Source organism: Arachis hypogaea, chromosome 11 (assembly GCF_003086295.3).
Source record: "Arachis hypogaea cultivar Tifrunner chromosome 11, arahy.Tifrunner.gnm2.J5K5, whole genome shotgun sequence".
Lineage (NCBI taxonomy): Eukaryota > Viridiplantae > Streptophyta > Magnoliopsida > Fabales > Fabaceae > Arachis > Arachis hypogaea.
The window spans coordinates 145,274,069-145,297,843 of record NC_092046.1 but is presented as its reverse complement, the minus strand read 5'-3'; the positions used below and the strand labels follow the sequence as shown (position 1 = coordinate 145,297,843).

At 33.0% G+C, this 23,775-nt stretch overlaps 1 protein-coding gene across 8 annotated transcripts; it reads left to right on the top strand.

Moving 5' to 3' along the window:
- Positions 1-15,137: 15,137 nt before the first annotated feature.
- LOC112723295 (topless-related protein 4) lies at positions 15,138-23,442 on the top strand. Of its 8 annotated transcripts, none has more exons than XM_025774609.3 (26): positions 15,138-15,495; positions 15,743-15,898; positions 16,017-16,196; positions 16,278-16,391; positions 16,491-16,649; positions 16,746-16,923; positions 17,010-17,133; positions 17,441-17,556; positions 18,304-18,475; positions 18,598-18,707; positions 18,817-18,886; positions 18,998-19,071; positions 19,218-19,313; positions 19,403-19,498; positions 19,586-19,713; positions 19,810-20,044; positions 20,165-20,329; positions 20,395-20,487; positions 20,568-20,714; positions 20,959-21,069; positions 21,158-21,337; positions 21,732-21,860; positions 22,031-22,126; positions 22,214-22,402; positions 22,511-22,677; positions 22,768-23,442. In XM_025774609.3, the coding sequence occupies exons 2-26, from the start codon at positions 15,819-15,821 to the stop codon at positions 22,964-22,966; spliced, it is 3,408 nt and encodes a 1,135-aa protein (XP_025630394.1). In that variant the 5' UTR covers positions 15,138-15,495; positions 15,743-15,818; the 3' UTR covers positions 22,967-23,442. The 8 variants fall into 8 exon arrangements, with proteins under 8 accessions (XP_025630394.1, XP_072064050.1, XP_025630397.1 ...); XM_072207949.1 differs by having other exon boundaries at positions 15,249-15,495; positions 17,444-17,556; positions 18,307-18,475; positions 20,395-20,478; XM_025774612.3 differs by having other exon boundaries at positions 15,249-15,495; positions 17,444-17,556; positions 18,307-18,475.
- The last annotated feature ends 333 nt before the right edge of the window (positions 23,443-23,775 follow it).

Genomic DNA, 23,775 nt, shown 5'->3' with positions numbered 1-23,775 from the left:
ATATAAACCAATGAAAGTGAACTTACTCCCTTTTCTATGATAGATAATAAGCTATAAAAATTACTAATAGTTATTAAAAATAAAATTCAAAATTTAAAGAAACTCAAATTATAAATTTAAATAAAACAATACAAAATTTTGAATTCTCAAATCATTATTTAAAATTAAGACATTAATTGAACTAGTTAACTAAATATTGGTAATAGTGTGTAAGGTATTTATAGATCACATATGATTAACATCTCAATTTAATCTGCATTAAATTTGTCATATTGAATCTAATATATGTTTTTTTATGCTTGAATATGATCCGATTAGATTGATTGGATATCAAACCAATACGTAAAATAGAAAATATATTCAAAAAGCTTATTTCTATAAAAAAATGTGTCAATAAAATCTTCTTTTCACTTTTTTAAACATGTTTATTCTTAAAATATTATGAAACTAAATTTTCTTAGATAATAAAAATAAAATAATATAACATATGTTATAATATATTAGGATTAAGTAGCTTTAGAATTATTTAGTATATCTGAGTATTTATTATAGGATATTACGTTTTTATTATTTCTATTCTCTTAACACGTATAAATACCCTTCTAGATTGCATCATTTCATACAACTTGAATACACAAATTCTTTCTTTACTCTTCTCTCTTACCTTTCGAACATGGTATCAGAAGTTATGGCATCCTCCTTGAAGAGGATAGGTCTTTTTCTTCCGGTGAAATCACCGTATTTGCTTTGATGCTTTTTCACCTCACTGATTAGCATATCCTCTCCGTCTTGTGTCTTTCCAAGTCTAATGAATCAAACACTATTGTTATCTGCTACTTAACTATTCTCATGAAAAAACCAAATATTTTTGTCATCCTTCGGCATTTTACCATCTTTTCGCAGTTTGTCACTTTTTCGACAGTTTTTGGACACTTCGCCATATTTTCGACAGTTCCCTCTACGCTTTTCTTGCGGCAGTTTCCTCTATGCTTTCTTTGCAATAGTTTCATCTGCGCTTTCCTTGTAGCAGTTTCGTCTGCACTTTTCTTGTGGTAGTTTCGTCTGCGCTTTCCTTGCAAGAGTTCTGTCTGTGCTTCCTTGCGGCAATTCCATCTGTGCTTCTTTGCGACAGTTTCTTCTGCGCTTCCTTCCGACAGTTTTCGTCTGCATCCGTTCCATCAGTTTATGTAGTTTTTTTCTTTATTTTGTTGTTTTAAATAAGTTTGAGGGGGATGTTAAAATATATTATGATCAATTAACTTTTATTAGAATTATTTAACATTTATTATAGGATATTACGCTTTATTATTTATTTCGATTCTCTTAGCACTTATAAATACTTTTCTATATTGTATCATTTGAAACAACTTAAATACACATAAATCTTTTCTCTACTGCTCTCTCTTATCTTTTCTAACAACATATATGAACAATAATTATTAATTGCAATAAAATATAAATACAACATATATATTGTTTTTTATTTATTATTTGGTATATATATGCAGATCAATCTACAGAAACAAATATAATATCCGTGATCTAATTTTATTAAAGTGTGGATCGAATTTAATCTGATTATCTTACGAATCAAATTATATCCACAAATTTGTGAATCGGATACATAAATATCGTGAATTTATAGACATAATTCGATCTATGAACATTTCTAAATACGTATATATATATTTTATGATAGGAATATAATATTTTCAATTTATAATTTTTTTTAGATTTTTTTGACAGGAATATTTTTGAAAAGTTATATCTATATATTTATTTTAATTTGTTCAAACCGAACAAAAAATAAAACAAAAATATTTAACTTGGTGTTCCGGCCTAGCCCACAGACCAAAGAATCGAATCCAGACATCCGGCCGACCTGACGGTTAACCGAATCCGAACCGGGAGGAGACCCGAACGTCACCTTCCCTCCCGCGTGAATCTGGACAGCTGGTAGAAGCTTCTAGATGTATGGGCCTGGCCATCAAGAACCCACTCGAAGTACAAGTCAATGACAGATTATAAAGGGGAAGGGACCTACCCCTTCCCAGAGGCACGTCATCTAACCCTAACTTTAATAGCCACTTTTTGTACGGACACTAACTTGAGCGCTGGAGTTCTTACAGGTGGCCCCACCTCGTCCTCAATCCGTCTGGTCGGAGGAGTCATTCATCGGAACTTTCCAGCACCTATCTCCCAGTCACCCTACCTTCATTACCTCCTGATCCGACCCGTTCGACACTCGAGCAACCGAATACTTAGAGTGTTTTTTTTTTTTTTTTTCCTGAAACAAACAATTCGATAGCATCATATTTTGATTTAATTTTTAAACTAACTTTTACCGTATAAATTAAATAACATTTTATAATATGATTTTTTACGGAAATATATGTCGTAATTTTTACTATTAAGTTTGAAATTTGACGGTGTGAATTTTATTTCATAATTTATATTTTAATTACTATTAATAATTAAGTGTTATTTTAAACTACAAAATAATATTTTACTGAAATCAAATAGATATTAAACATTTAAGCCAATTCAATTATATAACTACTAGAAATCAATTATTTGAACAAATAAGTGTTTTTAAACTGAAAAAGCGTAAATCAAATGATGAACACCATAACACCACTACGAATATTTTTGGCATAAACTGCAAAGTTTTCTTATACCAAATCGTTTTAAAGAAAGGAGAAATATCTTAGTCTTATCCATAATAATAATAATTAAAAAAAATTCATGGGTCATTATGAAATTAAAAAAAAAAAAATAAAACGACTATTTTCAAACTTAGAAAACGACCGAATGCTCATGTTGACAGGTTCAACGGTGATACTAATTTATAAATTAATCATTTATATTCTATATATACTAAAATCAGTTATTAATACCAATAATTAATTTTAATAACTAATTTTAATATAAAAATAGTATTTTTTTTAATTAACTACTGAAAAAATAAATGATTGTGATTTTTTCTTGTTGCAAAGTACATAGTGCATAAATTCTGGAGAAAACGATAAATGTATCGTTAATCTGTTAACGGGAAGAAAAATACATTTTTTATTAATTATGAATATAAAAAACATGTTTTATTTTTAAAATATAAAATATTTAAGTATTTTTATTTAAAATATATAAAAACAAAATTTTTGACAAAAACTTAAATATTTTATATTTTAAAAATAAATATTTTTATATTTTTAATTAATCAATAATTTATTTATTTTTTAATTAAAAAATCAAGCACATATTTACCTTTTTCTTTTCTAAATTCTGGCTCCTGATGCTGTCTAGGAGGATACCATCAATCTAAATTTGTTATCCAAAAAGTGACAAGTGGCACTTTATTGTCCTTATTAACATCAATCATGTCGAAGATCAAAATAAAAAGTAATTAAAAAAAGGGAGAGCATATTTTAATATTCTATTTTTCACAAATAACACATAAATAATAAGCATATATTTGTGCAAGACCAATTTGAATCAAAATAGAAAAAGAGAACATAAAAGGAAAGTGGGACGTAATAATGGAATAAAAGTGAAGTGCAACCCACGCTTATTTTATGCTTAAAATGGTTTGCCAAGCAGGTCCAACACAACTTTAAGCAGCTACTTAAAATGGTTTGAATTCACTTCTTTTTTAAATATTTAATTAACTATTTAACCTAAAATTTCTAATTTATTTTGTTAAAATTAAAATCAGATGTAAATATTTAGACTATGTAACCAACGTAAGTTAGCACAGATAGATGAGGGTCTGTGTCCCTTAATCATCTCTCCCGAGTTCGATACTCACTGGAAGATGGGAATGAAATTTACTCGCTTGGGAGGGTCGACCACTTTGCCTCCTCAGTATCGAGGAATTAGTCATTGGGCTACCGACCTGATAGATACCCTAGTGCAAACAAAAAAAAATTTAGACTATGTAAAACATATACTCCATTGTTTAGAAAACTTGAAATTCTTGACTATCTTTGGAGACATAAAACACATTTTATATATTTTATTTCTTCTATTAATTAATAAATGGAGTATAGAATAAATTCATATTATCATATGAATTTACTAAAAAATGTCTTAAAATATTAGAAAAATTATACTAAAAAACTTTTTTAAAATTTTTTAGTATATAAATTAAGGTAAAAATTTAAGTACAGTAATTTTATATAAAGTTGATAACTAAAAATTATTAAATAAAAATTTAGTTAAATTTATTAAATTATTTAATTATTTTAAATTATTTTTACATAAAATTAATTATACATAAATTTTTATACTAATAACTAAAAATTATTAAATAAAAATTTAGTTAAATTTATTAAATTATTTAATCATTTTAAATTATAAACTTTATATAAAATTAACTGCACATAAATTAACTGCACATAAATTTTTACCGTAAAGTAACAAAAAATAAAAAGTCGAGAGAAAGTGGCAGATTTATTTAAAGGGGAGGTTTACAATTTACATGTGAAGGGTGCACCCTGTTTCTAGATAAATACAAAAGCGACCTGATTACAACCGTTTAATATGTCTTGCGTCACACTGAATCGACATTTCTATTTCTCTTCGATTCTCTCCTTCCAATATATCGCGATAACTCGACATATTTTTCTTTCTCTTTCTCTTCTTGTATGCACCTCTGCTGCTGCTAAGAACTTTATCCAAATTAAATAGACGTATGTGACACGCATGTATATAGTGTATAAAATATAAATAAATGCATAAAATATGGAAAACCATTGAAGTGATCAAGTGATGTATATGTGATTCCAACTTGCGCCACTACGCAACAATGCTTACTAACAACTTCCAAAGGTCTACTAATCTTTTTGTTTACAAATGGCATTATCATTATTCGTAGAGTTATGTTATCATTAACAATGTTTTTTAATAAAGACAGAAAATTATTTTTTTATAGTAAAAAATAAACGGTAAACATGTTATATGCAAAATATATATATATATATTTTTAAATTTTGATACAGTCTTTATTATTTATAAAAAAAAATTAGGTTAAATTATTATATTAATTTTTATAATTTTACTAAATTTATAATTAAATTTTATAATTTAACAAAAATTTTTAATTAAATTTTTATACTACTTTTAAATTTATAATATACTAAAAATTATTCGCTAGTAATATGAGACGAATGAAAATATTTTTATAATGTTTATTGTTAAATAAATTTAAAATTGATATATAAATCTAATTAAAATTTTTTAAAATATAAATATCTAATTATAAATTTAAATAAATTATAAGAACTAACAAAATAATTGAGTTTTTTTTTATTTATATATGACATAATGAGTATTTTTAAGTTACTAGTTAAGATATAAAAAAATATGAAAGCTTCTTTGAAAAAAAAAGAGTAATATTAGGATATTGTTTAAGAGAATAAAATATTTTTTAATGTATTAAATACATATATAAAAACTTAAAGAATAATATTTATTCTGTATTTTTACAAAATATTTCATTTATGGTAGTATTTTCAAGAAGTGTCTTTATAAGATAGAGGAAAAAAATTTATAATTTTTTTTATAGCGTTATATAATTAGATATGTATATAAAATTATGGGTAAAAAACTTAAATAAGCCAAGGGAGCTCAGAAATTACGTAAATTCGCCAAACTGAAAATTGCTTCACGAATGAGCCAAAGCACTTCTCTATGCAATTCGAACCAGCTTAGTTCGATTTGCACTTGTATATAATTCGAACCGAATCAGCTCGAATTGTTTAGCGAAATTAAAAGTAATTCGAACCAGTTTGGTTCGAACTAAGAACAAACATTATTCGAACTAGATGAGTTCCAATTATATAGGAGGAAGCTTCCCAAAGTAATTCGAACTAGGTTAGTTCGAATTACACACACAACACGCGTTTTCAAATAATTCGAATTTGACTGTTAAAAAATTAATAATTTATTAAAAAATTATTAAAAAATAATAATTTAAAAATTAAAAAATATATATTTTATTTCATACATTAAAAAAAAGCTAACAAAATATTTAATTACGAGATTTCTTTAAAATATTTGTGATCTATCAATTCGAATTCCATACAATACTCTTTTGTCCATTTTTAATAGCTCATGAATATTTTTTAATAAATTTTTTTAATAAATTTATTTAAATTATACTACAAAAAATATTTTATCCTATGCAAAATAATTTAAAAAGAATGGCTTAAAAAATGTTAGGAGTACTATAAAAATTTGTAATGTTTTAATAACTTAGGTAAATACATGCATGTACTCAAATTTTAAATAAAATACTCTACATAGTCAATAATAATTTAGAAATGAAAGAAAATATTTTATTCCATACAAAACAATTAAAAAATATATTTTGTGAGAATAAAATATATTTCATAACATCTTTTAAGCCATTTTTTTTAAAAAATGGCTTAAAAATGGCTTAAAAGATATATTTTATTCTAATACAAAATATTTCATAACATCTTTTAAGCCATTTTTTAAAATGGCTTAAAAGATGTTATGAGAATAAATATATTTCATAACATCTTTTAAGTTATTTTTTTTTAAATATATTTTATTCTGATACAAAATAATTTTATGCCATTTTTTAAGCCATTTTTTTAAAAAAATGGCTTAAAAGATGTTATGAAATATATTTTATTCTCACAAAATATATTTTTAATTGTTTTGTATGGAATAAAATATTTTCTTTCATTTCTAAATTATTATTGACTATGTAGAGTATTTTATTTAAAATTTGAGTACATGCATGTATTTACCTAAGTTATTAGAACATTACAAATTTTTATGGGTAAAAAACCTATTTAAGCCAAGGGGGGAATTTTGATACACAAATAAGCCAAATACAAATTTGATACACCATTCAACCAAAGCAAATTTTAATGTAATTCGAATCAAGTAAACTCGAATTACTCCCAAACATGCCATGCAAGTAATTCAAAACAACTAGCATCGAATTAAACAAGCACAATTCGAATTATATCAATTCGAATTACATGGAACACGCTAACAAGAAGAAGTTCGAATCGACTTGATTCGAATTAAGCACAAATCGAAACAAATAGTAATTCGAAATGACTTGATTCGAATTACTCACAATTCGAAAGAAAAGGTAATTCGAGACTAGTTGATTCGAATTACAAGTGAGTGCCCTATATAAGGAGTTCAAATCTAGTTCATTCGAATCAGTTTTCCATTCTCATATCCCACTAAATCCCAGAGAAAACGACCCAGAACCGGTCCGAGAAAGTCTGGAGTGGCATACTTAGGCGATGGGGGACGATTCGGGAAGGCTGTATCGACTGGATGGAGTCGCTCATATAGCCGGGGTGATCAATGACGAGGTTAGTGGTTTATGTTGGTGGTTTATGATGGTGGTTTATGATATTCGTTTATGTTAGTGGTTTATGAAAGCGGTATGTCAAGTGGTTTATGATAGCTGTTTTGCATGCGGACCAAATACAAAAGTTCGCAGTGAACTGCACCTGGTTCCAGGATACTTTTGGAGAGTGTCCCGAGGGGGCAAATGAGGAGACGGTGAGGCACTTTGCCCGTGCCTATATCATGATGTTGTTGGGTACGCAACTGTTTGCCGATAAGTCCGGCAATTGTATTCACATCAGATTGTTACCGTTTGTCGCTAGGCTGGAGGAGATGGGTGACTATAGCTGGGGGTCGGCGGCACTAGCATGGTTGTACCGGTGCATGTGCCGAGTGGTCAGCGGATGACGAGGAGGATGAGATCGAGGATGAGGAGCCCCTTATCCGGAGAGGTCAGCGGACACGGGTTCCACGTCGTTGCTTCACGGGGTCGCACCTCTTTAGATAATATGTATATCGTGGTGTGTGTTATTCGATCATCAGTGTTGTATGTTATATATTTTGGTTTACTTATGTCGTTATCAGTGTTATTTTGTATCCACTGTTAGTTTATCAGTTCATGTATAAGTAACTATGAAAACTTGTCTTCTTTGCTTATCTAAGTTATTTCCAGAATTAGTTTGACATTTAAAATACATGCATTTAACCAACAACATTGTTTCATCACCAAACACTGACAACTAAGCAAACCAAGAACATAGATTTCTGAAAAAAAGTTCAAATGATGAAACTAATACGACTAGGAACACGAAACCAGACATTCTTTTTACATTATCACTGTATGGCTGGGTCAACCGGCCTGTGGACAGCTCCGACGGGTGTGTCCTGGTTGCCGACAGAGACCATATCTCTTGGGCCGATTCGGATCTGCCTCATCCATATTGGTCCGTATCCGAGTGGACCTCGGACGACCATCCCTCGCACGCCTCTTGTTCGGGTCCGGTATAACGGTCGGACCGGCATATGGTGGCCAGAAACCCTCCGGAATGGGAGGTGAGAATCCCATCTGATACACACTGGAGACCGAACAAAGACGATACACCTGGTGAACGTATGGCTGCCAAGTAATCCGTGAGTAGGCGCAGCATGCCAATACGTGCGGACACGGGTAATGAAGTGCCTGAAAGTATCCACAGTCACATGTCTGTGAACCAAGGGAGACCCGGTAGCTACCCAGTGAGAACGAACCAGTCGGAGTCGTCTCTGCCACGGTGTACTCAGAGTTATCCCTGTCATATACAGTCACGGTGAAGCACCTGGCGGTCTTCAAATTGGCCTCGATACACTTTACCAGGTGTTGACTGAATTATTGTCCGGTACCCAGCTGGGCCTCGGCCTCCTTCCCCTTGCGGACAAATAGCTCCGCCAAACGTCCATATATGGCCTTCACCAGGGAGCACACAGGGAGGTTTCTGACACCCTTCAGGATTGAGTTCACACACTCGGATATATTGGTCGTCATGTGCCCGAATCTGCGCCCCTCATCACAATTCTGTGTCCACAATGAATACTCAATCCGGTTCGCCCAGTCACACATCGCCGGATTCTCAGAGCGCAAAATGTCAAACCAGTAATCAAACTCGACTTCGGTCTTAGCATATGCGGCGTTGACAAGAAGCCTCCTGGCGTCTTTGCCCTTGAAGGTAAGGGCAAAATTTGCAGCTACGTGTCGAATGCAGAATGCTCGGTATGCAGCCGGAGGTAGCCATCCCCCGTCAGGAGCCTCAAGTGCGGCCTTGATGCCGTTATGCCTGTCCGAAATAACTAGCAGCTCTGGCTGCGGGGTCACATGCTGACGCAGGTGCGAGAGAAAGAAGGACCGTGACTCAGCATTCTCACCATCGACTAATGCAAATGCAACATGGAGTATATTGGAGTTCCCGTCCTGCGCAATCGCGACAAGTAACATTCCCCCATACTTCCCATATAGATGGGTGCCGTCAATACTCACCAACGACTTGCAATGACGGAATGCCTCGACACAAAGTGGGAACGTCCAGAACAGCCTGTGAAAGTAAGCCTGAGACTCGTCCAACTGTCCCCCAACTCGAACAGGGCTAGTCCTCAGCACTGCAACAGTTCCAGACATGGTCAACTGGACTCCCAACACCCACCTGGGGAGCTCGTTGTACGACTTATCCCAGTCACCATAGATGACGACAACAGCCTTCTGCTTCGCAAGCCAGACCCTCCTGTACGTCGGCCTGAACCCAAAGTGTGCGGCCGTGGCATTTTGGAGCACCTTAATGTTGACGGATGCATCCGCCCTAACCATGGGCATAATGAATGTCGCTATCACATGATAATCCAAACTCCTGTGGTCGCTGGAGATAGAGGTGGCGAGACACGTATGAGGTCCGTTGTAGCGTTTGACTTCCCAAATGCCCTTACGCTGCCGGAGACTCAACCGAATCAACCACGTGCACCCATTCCCAAACTCAGTACACTTGCCCACATACCGGCGATAGTCAGACTCAACTACCTTCTACTGTACCCCTCGGCGGATGCTGTAAGTCTTTACACTCAACAGAGCCTCATCTTTATCCTGAAATTGCTGACTAACCTGGAACTCTGTCATACCAGCAGACCCTTCCGCATCTCTAGCGCCAAATCCAGCAGGCTGCCCAGCCTCACCCTCCTGGCGCATGGCATCCAAGTCCAAAGATGAAAAATGTGGAGGGTACTGCTGTGTGCTAGAGCTGGAACCACCTGCAGCCCCTCCCGGTTCACTCGCTCCGATATCTTCGCCACTGTCATCAGCAATCGTATCCGGCTCAACATCATCGTCCTCTGGATCATCAAAGAATGCGTCACCAATACCAGCCGGTGCAGCACACGGTACTGAGGTCGGAACATATTTCCCTGTTCCAACCTCGTCGCCAACATTGTCGCTGAGATCAACAGCGAACGAAGGGGAGGCGACAGGCTGAGTGGGCGGCTCGTACGCAAGGACGGAGGAAGAAGCAATGGCAGGTCTCGAGCTAGAACCGGCCACTGTGGCTAAAGTGTTGGTATTCCAGTTCGAACCTCCTGAACTGGATACCACGTCAACCAACTTTGCCAGCAGCTCTGGTGTCCTCACCTCGGGGAACTGCCGGCGATAGTAAAACATGACCTGCAAGTCGTCATCATTGCCGATTGTGAAACAGTCGTACTTCACGGTATCTTGTAGCACCGTGGTTGGAATGCGATAGAAAAACTTCTTAACCCTTTTCACACCTTCCACTCCAAGTTTCAGCAGTACAGAGCTAACAATATCATCATAACTCGTGGTAGGCCTCACGATAATACAGAGAGGATCCTTATCGGTGAACTTCACACCGGACTGAGTTTTTCTCTTAATCGATCCTCTGTGGTGAACCAACACTAGAAAACTATCCTCACTAGCCATCTCAACCCTCTAATGAGAGCAACTCACGTTCACCTCATATATATACAGATCTCCTTCACAGTAATTCGAATCAACATCATTCGCACTATATATATGTAATTCGAATCAATATATTTCGAATTACCTATTGTTACCAAAAACAAGTAATTCGAATCAATATGATTTGAACTTTCTACAGCATCACTTTTGCTTACTAATTCGAATTGATATAATTCGAATTGTGCTTGTTTAATTCGATGCTAGTTGTTTCGAATTACTTGCATGGCATGTTTGGGAGTAATTCGAGTTCAGTCAATTCGAATTATTAACGAATGTAATTCGAGTTTACTTGATTCGAATTACATTAAAATATGCTTTGGTTGAATGGTGTATCAGATTCGTATTTGGCTTATTTGCGTATCAACTTTTCCCCCTTGGCTTAAATAGGTTTTTACCCAATTTTTATAGTACTCCTAACATTTTTTAAGCCATTCTTTTTAAATTATTTTGCATAGGATAAAATATTTTTTGTAGTATAATTTAAATAAATTTATTAAAAAATTTTATTCAAAAATATTCATGAGCTATTAAAAATAGACAAAAGAGTATTGTATGGAATTCGAATTGATAGATCACAAATATTTTAAAGAAGTCTCGTAATTAAATATTTTGTTAGCTTTTTTTTAATGTATGAAATAAAATATATATATTTTTTAATTTTTAAATTATTAATTTTTTTAATAAATTTTTTAATAAATTTTTTTAATAAATGATTAATTTTTTAACAGTCAAATTCAAATCACTTGGAAACGCATGTTGTGTGTGTAATTCGAACTAACCTGGTTCGAATTACTTTGGGAAGCTTCCTCCTATATAATTCGAACTCATCTAGTTCGAATTATGTATGTTTTTAGTTCGAACCAAGCTGGTTCGAATTACTCTTAATTTCGCTAAACAATTCGAGATGATTCGGTTCGAATTATATACAAGTACAAATCGAACTAAGCTGGTTCGAATTGCATAGAGAAGTGCTTTAGCTCATTCGTGAAGCAATTTTCAATTTGGCGGATTTGCGTAATTTCTGAGCTTCCTTGACTTATTTACGTTTTTTACCCTAAAATTATTTTGTATGGATATTATATTAAAATTAAATTACAAATAAATATACAAAAGATAGAAAAAAGAAAAATTCTATGATTTTTTTTTCAATTATCAAGTTAATAGGAGAGAGAATTTGGAAAAATTTTGTTTCATAATAAGAAGTGTATGTTTTATCCGCCTCTAAATATTTATTTTTTTTGTCTCCTATCTACTGATATATAGAACAAATGGTTGTGAGTTTCATTGAGTTGATAAAAAGATTGATTAGGTGTCATCATATTATTGAAGAACATGACGCATGAGATAAAGAATTCCAAATATATTTTTCCTTTTTTTTCGCTATAGCTTAATTGTTAAGTACTTAATTTTACAATTTTATCAGATTAGATGCATATTTTTGTATATTTCTTAGTTTGTCACAATAATAAATGTTGAGTAAACTCTTTTTACTGATAAATAATAAATAATATGTTGGGTTTTACTAATAGGAAAAATATAGGGTATCAATATAATATCTATCAATTTACTGCGAATAATAATTAATTATTATATTTTAAATACATATATAAAGAGATATATCTAAAAATTAAATACATTTATAAAGACACTTTTATTAGACACGGTCATAAAAAAGATATTTTTATTAGACACATCTATAAAGACACTTCCATTAAATACAATCATAAACAAAAATTGACAAAATTTGGCAGAAATACTGTTGATTGTAGCGGGATTATTACTAATAAATACCTTTCATTTTTTAATAATATAAAGTTTAAAAATTTTAAATTAAGAGAAAGTGAATTCATAGAAATTGTATTACAGCATGTTACAACTACTAAGACACGAGAATCATGCTAAAAAAAAATATATAAAAACCACATATCTTAATAATCAACATCCTTCATTGAACTATAGATTTTTAATTTTGATTCCATCTCACAACCTAGTTCTTATTTCACCAGTGATAATGTTCAATGCAGATTGCAGAATAACCCTGAGATTGCAGCATCACCTTTTGGCATTGGCATTGGTACAACTAGGGATGACAAATGTACTAATGGTTAGTCTTGTTCTGCTTAGTGAGAGTTTCTCATTTTTTTATTATTTTATTAATAAATTATTAAATATTAAATAATATATATAATTTTACAATTATTTTAATAATTTATAATTTTTAAAGACATAAAAAATTATAATGTCTAAATTCACAAATATTAAAGTCTTTATAATTTTAAATATGTAATAAACATAATCATCAACTAAATTTTTTGAAATAAAATAATAAAACTAGCATTGTAAAAAATAAAACAAATATTGTCCAAAATATATAATTAAACATTTTTAAATCTCTAATCAATTAGAACATAATTCAAATTATAGCTTAAAACATATTCAATTATCATTTTCAAAGTCGCTCCGCCCCAGATTAGGCGAGCTTTTTAACTATAGCGGTTTTAAATTTGCAACCCGATCCACTTTTTCAGCGAGTTATGAAGGTCGATTCGACGAATTTCGGCCTATTTAAGTATTTATCACCCTAGTTACAACCCATTTTCAACCAATTATTTGGAAATAACTAGTTTCGAGTGTTCCCTTATCATTCTTTCCTTCTTAGCTTACACCATAAATTGAATATTATTTATATTTTTTTTGTGACTAATATTATTTATATAAACCTCTTTATGAAGTTTTTTTTAATAGAATAAATTGTTTTTTTTTTTTCTTAAAATGTATTTGGTTAAATAAATGAATTAAAGAATACATCATTCTCATAAACAAAATGTTCCATTGTATGTGACAAGACAATAATTGAAAAAGGAATAAAATGAAAATAAAATCTACTGTACTCCTTATTTGATTTATAAATTTTATTTGAGCATTTTTGCATAATTATTATTTGTTATTTTAAAAAATTGGAGTAGTATTAACTAGTTAGTGACAAATTTTTGGTTCCAACATAGTTGTTACATCAAATACCTGTACTAAAGTATATATTTAGCTATAATTAGTTCTTGTAATGTATCTAGACAACAGTCGCATTCTTTTGTGCTTTATACTTTATTCTTAGTTGTATGCTAAACTTGTCATTCTCTTTTAATTATGAATATTTCTTTTAGACAGAAAAATAATTAAATATTTAAATATGGTTGTAGTTTGCAAGTGGATGAAGATGGATATGTTTTGCCTGTGCTTGCAAATTTTCCACCACGCATAGATGACATAGTGGGATCCACCATCAATGGAATAACTGAATAACAATTATTTTAGTTGTCCTTTTAACATCCTAAATTCCTAATCTTAATCTCATATTCTCTACAGATAATTTTTATATTTTTAAAAAGGTCAAAGTCAATTAACAGTAACAATACAAAAAAATATATTACCTTTTTCAAGTAAATCAAATAAAAAAGTTTAGTTAATATATATTATAAAAATATATATTAAGATTATTATTATTATTATTCAAATTTAAAAAAATTAATTTTAATAAATATATAGAAAACTTAGAATATGTTTAATTTGTGTTTTTATTTTAGTATTTTTTATTTTTAAAATTTTGTAAAAATAAAAACTATAAAATTCTATTTTTTTTGTTTACTTGTTATTTTAATTATTTTCTATTACAAAATCTTAAAAACATAAACCACTAAAAATAAAAATACAAACTAAACGTACTTTTAAACTATGTATTTTTTTATAATAAATATTTTATTAGTAATTTTAACATGCACCTTAAAATTGTTGTTAAATATAATTTTGCTATATTTATATTTTTTTATAATAAATATTATTTTAATACTAATATTTTTTTAACAATTAAATATATATTTTTAATTAAAAATAATTTAAATATATAATTAATTAATTAATAATAATTATATTTTTTAATTCAATAAAAAATAAATGTTAGAAATAGATAAAAATCTGAACCAAATTATCCTACCAAAAACAAAGAAGATTATGACCCAAAATTAAAAGCACACATATGGACAGAAAGACAAATTAAATACAAACAAGAAACAAAGGCTACAGTATAAGTATTCCGCAAATTTTAGTTATTCCAAAATCTCAAAATTAATGAAAATCTAAAAACGAATGCCAGCTCATCCCAAAATTTAGAAAGTAATTAATTAGTGTTACCCTGGTTGAAAACCCCGCAAGTCAAGGCGAGAATGAATCCAAATCTAGCCAAAGTTATGACTCCTGATAGGTACAATAGCTTATTACACTGTTAATAAGCACAGAGACTTATCACAGGGAGCATAAGTAGTCTGACTTATCCAACAACTTATAATAGGAAGTAAGGAAGGCGATGATTCCATCTCATCTCGTTCTCGCTAACGCTATTTAAACTGTCTGATACCTTTATTTCGTCGCTTCACACATTTGTTCTTTCTCTCTCTCTCTTTCTTCTTCTCATTTCTCTCTCATCGTTTTCTCTTTCTTCTTGAAATCCCTAGCCCCCTTTTTTTCTCCTCTTGTTATAAATACTCAACAACAAGAGGAGTTCTAACACAGGAAAAGCTAGAGAGAGAAAGTAGAGCGAGAAAATACTGAAAACCCTCCCTCGCCATTCTCGTTCTGCTCCAACACCTCTCGATCTGCGCAAGGAATCTGTCAAGGTGCGAGCTCCTTCACCTTTCTTATCTTTAATTTTTGTATTTTTTTTTGGTTTTGGTTTTGGTTTTTCCCTTTCAGTAAACCTCCCTACGTTTTTTTGTTTTCTTTACTGCTCCATGTGATTATGATTGTGATTGTGATGTTGATTGCGATGTAATTGTGTATATATACATCTGCACGTTGATGAATAATTTGCGTGTTTTGTTATTTTTGGTTGTTCGCCGCTCAATTCGGTGTTTTGATGCTCAGGTGGTGTTGATCTATTTGGTTCTAGATCTTTGAGGCGGGTTCTGTTTTCTTTTTAAGCTTTATTGGGGACGCCGCCATGTCTTCGCTCAGCAGAGAACTGGTCTTTCTTATACTTCAGTTTCTTGATGAAGAGAAATTCAAGGAAACTGTGCACAAGTATGATAATTTCATAAAAAATATATTTTTTTCTTCTGTCGTTTTGTAATTTAATAATTTATTTATTTTTTATTTTTTTATTTTTTACGTTTTTTATTTCAATGTTGGGGACGTCCAGGCTGGAGCAAGAATCAACATTTTTCTTCAATATGAGGTATTTCGAGGATATGGTGACAAATGGGGAGTGGGATGAGGTGGAAAAGTACTTGTCTGGTTTTACGAAGGTGGATGACAATAGATACTCGATGAAGATCTTCTTCGAGATAAGGAAGCAGAAGTATCTAGAAGCATTGGACAAGTAGGTTACTGTTTTTATATAATTTGCTTTGCCATATACTTTTCTTCTATTGCTTAGAATTAATATGAACAAACGATGCAGGCAAGATCGAGCTAAAGCAGTGGATATCTTAGTGAAGGACTTGAAAGTGTTTGCAGCATTTAATGAGGAGCTTTTTAAGGAAATCACACAGTTGTTGACTTTGGATAATTTCAGGTTGGGACAATTTTCTTGGAATTTTGTCTTGATGCCGGGTTGATCTATTTATCCTTTTCTGGCTTATACAGTGTAATTTTTTTAATATGAAATTTGCAGACACAATGAGCAGCTATCTAAGTATGGGGATACAAAGTCTGCTAGAGGAATAATGCTTGCTGAACTAAAGAAATTAATAGAAGCTAACCCTGTTTTTCGCGATAAGCTTCAGTTTCCTACCTTGAAGAACTCCAGATTAAGGACTCTAATTAATCAGAGGTTCATAACAGTACCTTGCCACATTGAATATAATGCCTATTCAGTCCCTGATATGTTTGATGGCACTCACATTTTTATTTATTTGTTGACTTGCAGTTTAAATTGGCAGCACCAACTTTGTAAGACTCCAAGAACTAACCCCGACATAAAGACCCTTTTTGTAGATCACAGTTGTGGGCAACAAAATGGCGCACGGGCTCCATCCCCTGTCACCAATCCCTTAATGGGTGCTGTACCAAAGGCAGGAGGTTTCCCACCACTTAGTGCTCATGGTGTAAGTAAACACCAGATATAATTCTTTCATGCTTTACTGGGAAAGCTTTACTTTACTTATGACTTTGTTTATACGCTGTTGCATAGCCCTTCCAGCCTACACCAGCAGCTCTTCCGACATCCCTTGCTGGATGGATGGCTAACCCATCTCCGGTTCCACATCCTTCAGCATCTGCTGGACCCATAGGTTTGGCTTCAGCTAATAATGCAGGTACATGAAAAATTTCCCTTTTTATGATTCAGCGTTTCTGCTAATGCACACACTGAATTTACATAACTTACATGCGTGCCATGTATGACTATTAGAAATCATCAGTATGATCACCTATGATGGAAAACACATGCACTTAGCACTAGCAACTTTAAGGATATAAAGCTGAGAAGGCATGAATTTGATAGAAATATTGCTGTAGTTAGCATGTGAGTTGTGGCATTCAATGAAGTTGGGTTGCAAAATTCATATTTAAGCAAACTGATTTTCTTTTGCCCTTTGGGATTTTGGAATTTGGTAATTGTAGCAGCCATTCTAAAGCGCCCCAGGACTCCTCCTACCAATAACCCTACTATGGACTATCAAACTGCCGATTCCGATCATGTAATGAAGAGAACAAGGCCTTTCGGCATTTCAGATGAAGTACAATCTTGCCTCCCATCTGTTTCTTTTGTCTTATTTTTTAATTTAAAGTAAAAGTTTGTATCTTGTTTATGATTCCTCATATATATATATATAGGGCAGCCTAATGCACAAGCATCCTGAAATATTAACACATGAAGCAGTTGGAGTATTTAGCAATTCAAATTTCCTGTTTGCAATGGATTAAAAAAAATTATTTGGCACAACTGGCACTCTGAACTTAAAAAGTACCATGAACATTGTATGCTGCTATGATTATGCTGATCAGTTCTGATGATTTTTCTTTAATTATTGAATTGTGTTTGGACTATTAAATGATCAATCAGTATTTCTTAACAGTCCCCTTAAACTTGTGTTCCATAGTCTCTTTTACAGAAAAAAATATTGTTTATATTGATTTTCTTGTTTACAAAATTGAAGACACTTTTGGTGAACCTTTATGATTGATTGTATGGGAAATGAGAGCATAATGGAAGAAGTGTGTTTTACTGCACACCATTAAAAATTGTTTTTACAAATTATTAAGTTGCATGTGTGTATACCCTAATTGGTGCAGTGGTGATTCTTATAATTGATACTTGATTGGACTAGTGTGTGTGTTGTATTTGTGTTCTTTCCATATTGGCAGAATAGATAATTTGTATTTTTCAGCGATTGGTTCCCCTCACATCTCAAAATGTAACATGTATTGGATTACCAGGATTCATTATGTATAACGGGCCTCACCTATGTGTATATATATTTTAGCAGGTGAACAATCTTCCTGTAAATTTACTTCCTGTTGCATACTCTAGTCAGAGCCATGGTCAGAGCTCCTATTCCTCTGATGACTTGCCCAAGACTGTTGTGATGACCCTCAGCCAAGGTTCAACTGTGAAAAGCATGGATTTTCATCCTCTTCAGCAGATTCTACTTCTTGGTAAGCATCCTTTGACCTTTGATCTGCATGCAATAGTTTTTTAAGTGTTTGATGTTGTTTTTGTCTTTATATATATATATTGGCTAATTTGTCTGTTATTTTTCTCATCTGTTGATGGTTAGTGGGAACAAATATGGGCGATATCATGGTGTGGGATATTGGGAGCCGTGACAGGATTGCTCATAGAAATTTTAAAGTATGGGAACTTGGATCATGCTCCGTGGCACTACAGGTGTGGTCCTTAAAATTAAATTAATGATTGATGATGCTGTATAATTTTTTATTGTTTTCACGACAAACTTGTCACTGGTTAATTACTAATTCCCTGATTATTTTTATAGGCATCTCTTTCCAATGATTACTCAGCATCAGTTAACCGCGTGGTGTGGAGTCCTGATGGAACACTTTGCAGTATGCTTTAGTGAATATTTCTTTCTATATTTCTATCTCTCTTGTCCACTGAATGAGTCGATTTGAATTTGCATGGAGCCAAAGTTTGATTTTTACCTATTGATACATCAGGTGTTGCTTATTCGAAACATATTGTGCACATATATTCCTATCATGGTGGGGATGATCTGAGGAACCACCTAGAGGTTTGTTCATTTTTATAAGAGTTTGTCTATTAGATTTGTTTTTATTTCTGTTTATCCACTGACTATACATTGAAAGCAGTCAGAGCACAAGATTCATAACTTATCTGCTTAATCTATGCTGATTTCATCATTTTTTCATGGCTCAGATTGAAGCTCATTCTGGGAGTGTCAATGATCTTGCTTTTTCTTATCCAAACAAGCAGCTTTGTGTAGTAACATGTGGAGAGGATAGGGTCATCAAGGTTGGTTTTTTTTATAGTGTGTATTGTTGGATGATAGATCTCAATTTTTTATTTTGTTTTATTTTATTTTAATGGTTCAAGATTTGCAGGTATGGGATGCAGTTACTGGTGGAAAGCAGTATACTTTTGAGGGTCATGAGGCACCTGTATATTCTGTATGCCCTCACCACAAAGAAAATATTCAGGTAAAAATTTTCAATGTTTGTTTGTGCATGTTTTGCATCCCTTGTGTTCTTTTAAATGTCTAATTACGTTCTGATGTGGCTCTACAGTTCATATTCTCTACTGCAACTGATGGAAAAATAAAGGCATGGTTGTATGATAACATGGGTTCCAGAGTTGATTATGATGCGCCTGGCCATTCATCTACTACAATGGCATATAGCGCTGACGGAACAAGGTTCTAACTGTTTTGCTTATTTTATATCTTCCTTTTCTGGGTGATACATGATCATGTGGTTTAAAGATTTACTTATTATCTTTGCATGGTTCATAGATTGTTCTCATGTGGCACAAACAAAGAAGGGGAATCTTCTTTAGTGGAATGGAATGAAAGTGAGGGAGCTGTGAAGCGCACTTATCACGGTCTGGGGAAGAGATCTGTAGGTGTAGTGCAATTCGATACCACTAAGAATCGATTCCTAGCTGCTGGTGATGAGTTTATGATCAAATTCTGGGACATGGATAATATAAACTTGTTGACGAGTGCTGATGCAGATGGTGGCTTACCGGTAACTTTGAGACTGCCATTGTCTTTGTTTACTTTATTTTAAATTTTGTTGTTTGTTTGAATTTTTTTTTTGGGTTTGTTATAACTTTCGTTTGTGGTAATTTATGTCTGAAACCCGCAGGCTTCCCCCTGTATTAGATTTAACAAGGATGGAATATTGTTGGCTGTCTCCACAACTGATAATGGAGTTAAAATTTTAGCAAATGCTGAAGGAATTAGGCTGCTTCGGACAGTGGAGAATCGTCCATTTGATGCTTCCAGAGTTGCTTCTGCCACTGTTGTTAAGGTAAGTGATTCAAATTCAGCTAATGTATTGCAAGTACACATTCTGAATCCTTCATATTTATTTAGGCACCTAGTATGGGCGCTTTCCCTTCTACCAATGTAACGGTTGGAACAAGCCTTGCTGATAGAGCTCCTCCTGTAGCAGCCATGGTTGGGATTGTGAGTTATTTCTACTCAGTAAATTGATGCAGATTGTGTTTTTGTTGTGACAGTTAGTTGCTTTTCTTTTGCCCCTGTAGAATAACGATGCTCGAAGTTTAGCTGATGTCAAACCCAGGATTGCTGATGAAGCTGTGGATAAATCTAGGATATGGAAGCTGACAGAAATCAATGAACCATCACAGTGTCGCTCTTTGAAACTTCCTGATAGTTTAGGGTCAATGAGGGTATGACCTCGTGCTAAAATTGTATATGTTCATTACATTTTGGCAACTGAAGTCGATGGATAAACTTGTAATTATTTATTATTATTATTATTATTATTATTATTATTATTATTATTATTATGTACTTTGCGAAATCAAGCATGTTGACATGACATTGCTTATGTGAATTCTTTTAGGTGCATGCAATTTGCATTAAGTTTTTTAGATGGTTTCAAGTAGTAAGACATTTTAAATTGTGTTTCAGGTAGCTAGGTTAATTTATACAAATCAAGGGGTTGCTATTTTGGCTTTGGCAGCCAATGGTGTTCACAAGCTTTGGAAATGGCAGAGAAATGATCGGAACAGCTCAGGGAAGGTAACAAAGCACCTGTAATATGTGTTGTTTATACATTTTAACATGTTCTTGTTCGTTAGATTGTTAGTCTAAAAAATTTCCTGTGTAGGCCACTGCAAGTATTCAACCACAACTATGGCAACCAAATAGTGGAATACTGATGACCAACGATATCAGTGATACTAACCCTGAGGATGCTGTGTCATGCTTTGCACTGTCAAAGAATGACTCGTATGTTATGTCAGCTTCAGGGGGGAAAATTTCCCTGTTCAATATGATGACTTTCAAGGCATGTGGCTTTCTTTTTGAATGTTTTCTATTTTAATGTATGCTCTAAATTTTTGAATGTTTTCTATTTTAATGTATCTTTTAATGTATGCTCTAAATTAAGCAGTTTTGAAAGTTCTATTAATTTTTATTTTGTTGAACAAGCTTTCTTTTACTGGTTAATTGTTTCTGATTTTTCAAAGGAGGGGACAATAAACTAGCGAGCTTAAATAGATATAGCATGAAATTAATAGGACCTTGTGTTGATGGAGTCCTCCTTTCAAGTATAAAAGTACTGCAGTTATCAGTGGCTTGCACCTGGTTCACTTGAGGCCTTGTGTAGACTGCTTTCCTTTTATGCTCATTGCAGTTATACATTGAGATTAAACATCAATTTCTGTGAATCTTAACTGCAGACAATGACTACTTTCATGCCACCACCACCGGCTGCTACATTTCTTGCATTTCATCCTCAAGACAACAATATCATTGCTATTGGCATGGACGATTCTACAATACAAATTTACAATGTTAGGGTTGATGAGGTATTATGTCTATGCAAGGCCTAAAGCTTATAGTTGAGTTGTGTAGATTGTTAGTTAACTTTTGCTACTTTTATCTTATTATATCCCATGCCAAAAGGCATTGGTTGAGTGTCACAAGTTGGTTTTTGAAGTTTTTGACATTGGCCTCTCTTTTGATGTTTCCACCAAAGGTCAAAACCAAGCTGAAAGGTCATCAGAAGAGGATCACTGGACTTGCTTTTTCTCATGTTCTAAATGTGCTTGTATCATCTGGAGCTGACTCTCAGGTAAGGAAAATTTATATGGAACTATCGTGCTGAGTGGAGTGTTTCTTGATTTGATAAATGCTCAACTGGTTTTCTTATGTCCAACAGTTATGCGTTTGGAGTACGGATGGATGGGAAAAGCAAGCAAGTAAATTCCTGCAAATGCCTAATGGACGCGCACCAGCACCTCTAGCAGATACCCGAGTCCAATTCCATCTAGACCAGACCCATTTAATAGCTGTTCACGAAACTCAAATAGCCATATATGAGGCACCGAAGTTAGAATGCCTTAAGCAGGTAGGCTACTGCCTAGTTATATCTAAACACAATTATTGGTTTATGCATTTCTTTGCTTTGGTCGACTCTCTAACTTGATATTCTGGTTTTTCCGTTTTATATGATTAGTGGTTTCCGCGAGAAGCTAGTGGTCCAATCACACACGCTACCTATTCATGTGATAGTCAATCAATATATTTAAGCTTTGAGGATGGAAGTGTTGGTGTTCTTACTGCCTCAACACTCAGATTAAGATGTAGAATAAATCCAACTGCTTATCTCCTTCCCAACCCAAGGTACCTTTCCTTTATCAATTTAGTAAAAGATCTATCATTGCAATATCCTTTTCTCTTGTTATATACAATAATTAACAAAATTTTTGACAGCTTGAGAGCACATCCTCTTGTGATTGCTGCACACCCGTCAGAACCCAATCAATTTGCATTAGGACTCAGTGATGGTGGAGTACATGTACTTGAACCGCTAGAGTCGGAAGGAAGATGGGGTTCTCCACCTCCTACTGAGAATGGTGCTGGGCCTAGCACTGCTTCAGGTAACACTATTTCAGAGCAACCACAAAGGTGACAAATGTATTATGAAGTACTTTCACCAAGGACTTGAGTGTATGTATTCATTTCGGTTGCATATGATCCCGCCCCCTGTTGCGTTTACTTGGCTTGCAAGGGGAAGCTGCGGAACTTAGGTGTTCATAATTTGTAGGAGGATAAATCAACAATGAATCAAATTACTCACCTTGTTAATGGCTCCTTAGCCAATTTCTGCTCCATGGGTCTATCAGAGCATGTTCATTCGTCCAGGATTATTACCCATTAAGTTTATGGTCTAATTCGGCTGGGGCGTTGCCGATGGATGCTTGGTCATTGTCGTTATTTTTTTTCCCTCTCGGTTAGGCCTGCCTTTAATTTGTGTAGATTTTTATATATAGTGAACTAGTCGTTATAGTTTTTTTTTTTTTTTTATATAACCTCCAGCTAAATGTAGCAACTCTATCAGTTGTGTTTATTTATCTTTACCTTCGATGCAAAGGATTCTTTTCTCAATATTTGGTGATTTGCGTTAAATGTTTTAAGAAATAGTCAGACATCGGTGATTGATTTCTTTGAAAATTTGTTAGATTTGCCGGTTGATACAAAAAATTATCAAAATTCGCTAAAATGGATACTTGGTACATGGCAAAATTTGGACATCTGTGGTTTTATAATATTCCTCTTTAATGATATCATATTTATCTTACATGCCCTCACCTCTTGTCTCCCCCACTTCAATACTATTCTTCCTTATACTGAACACACTGGTGGAAGTGAGAAGGATTACAGGAGTGGTCCAGAATTATGGATGCAGAAGGGTTTGTGTGGGAGAGATGCCAGATTGGG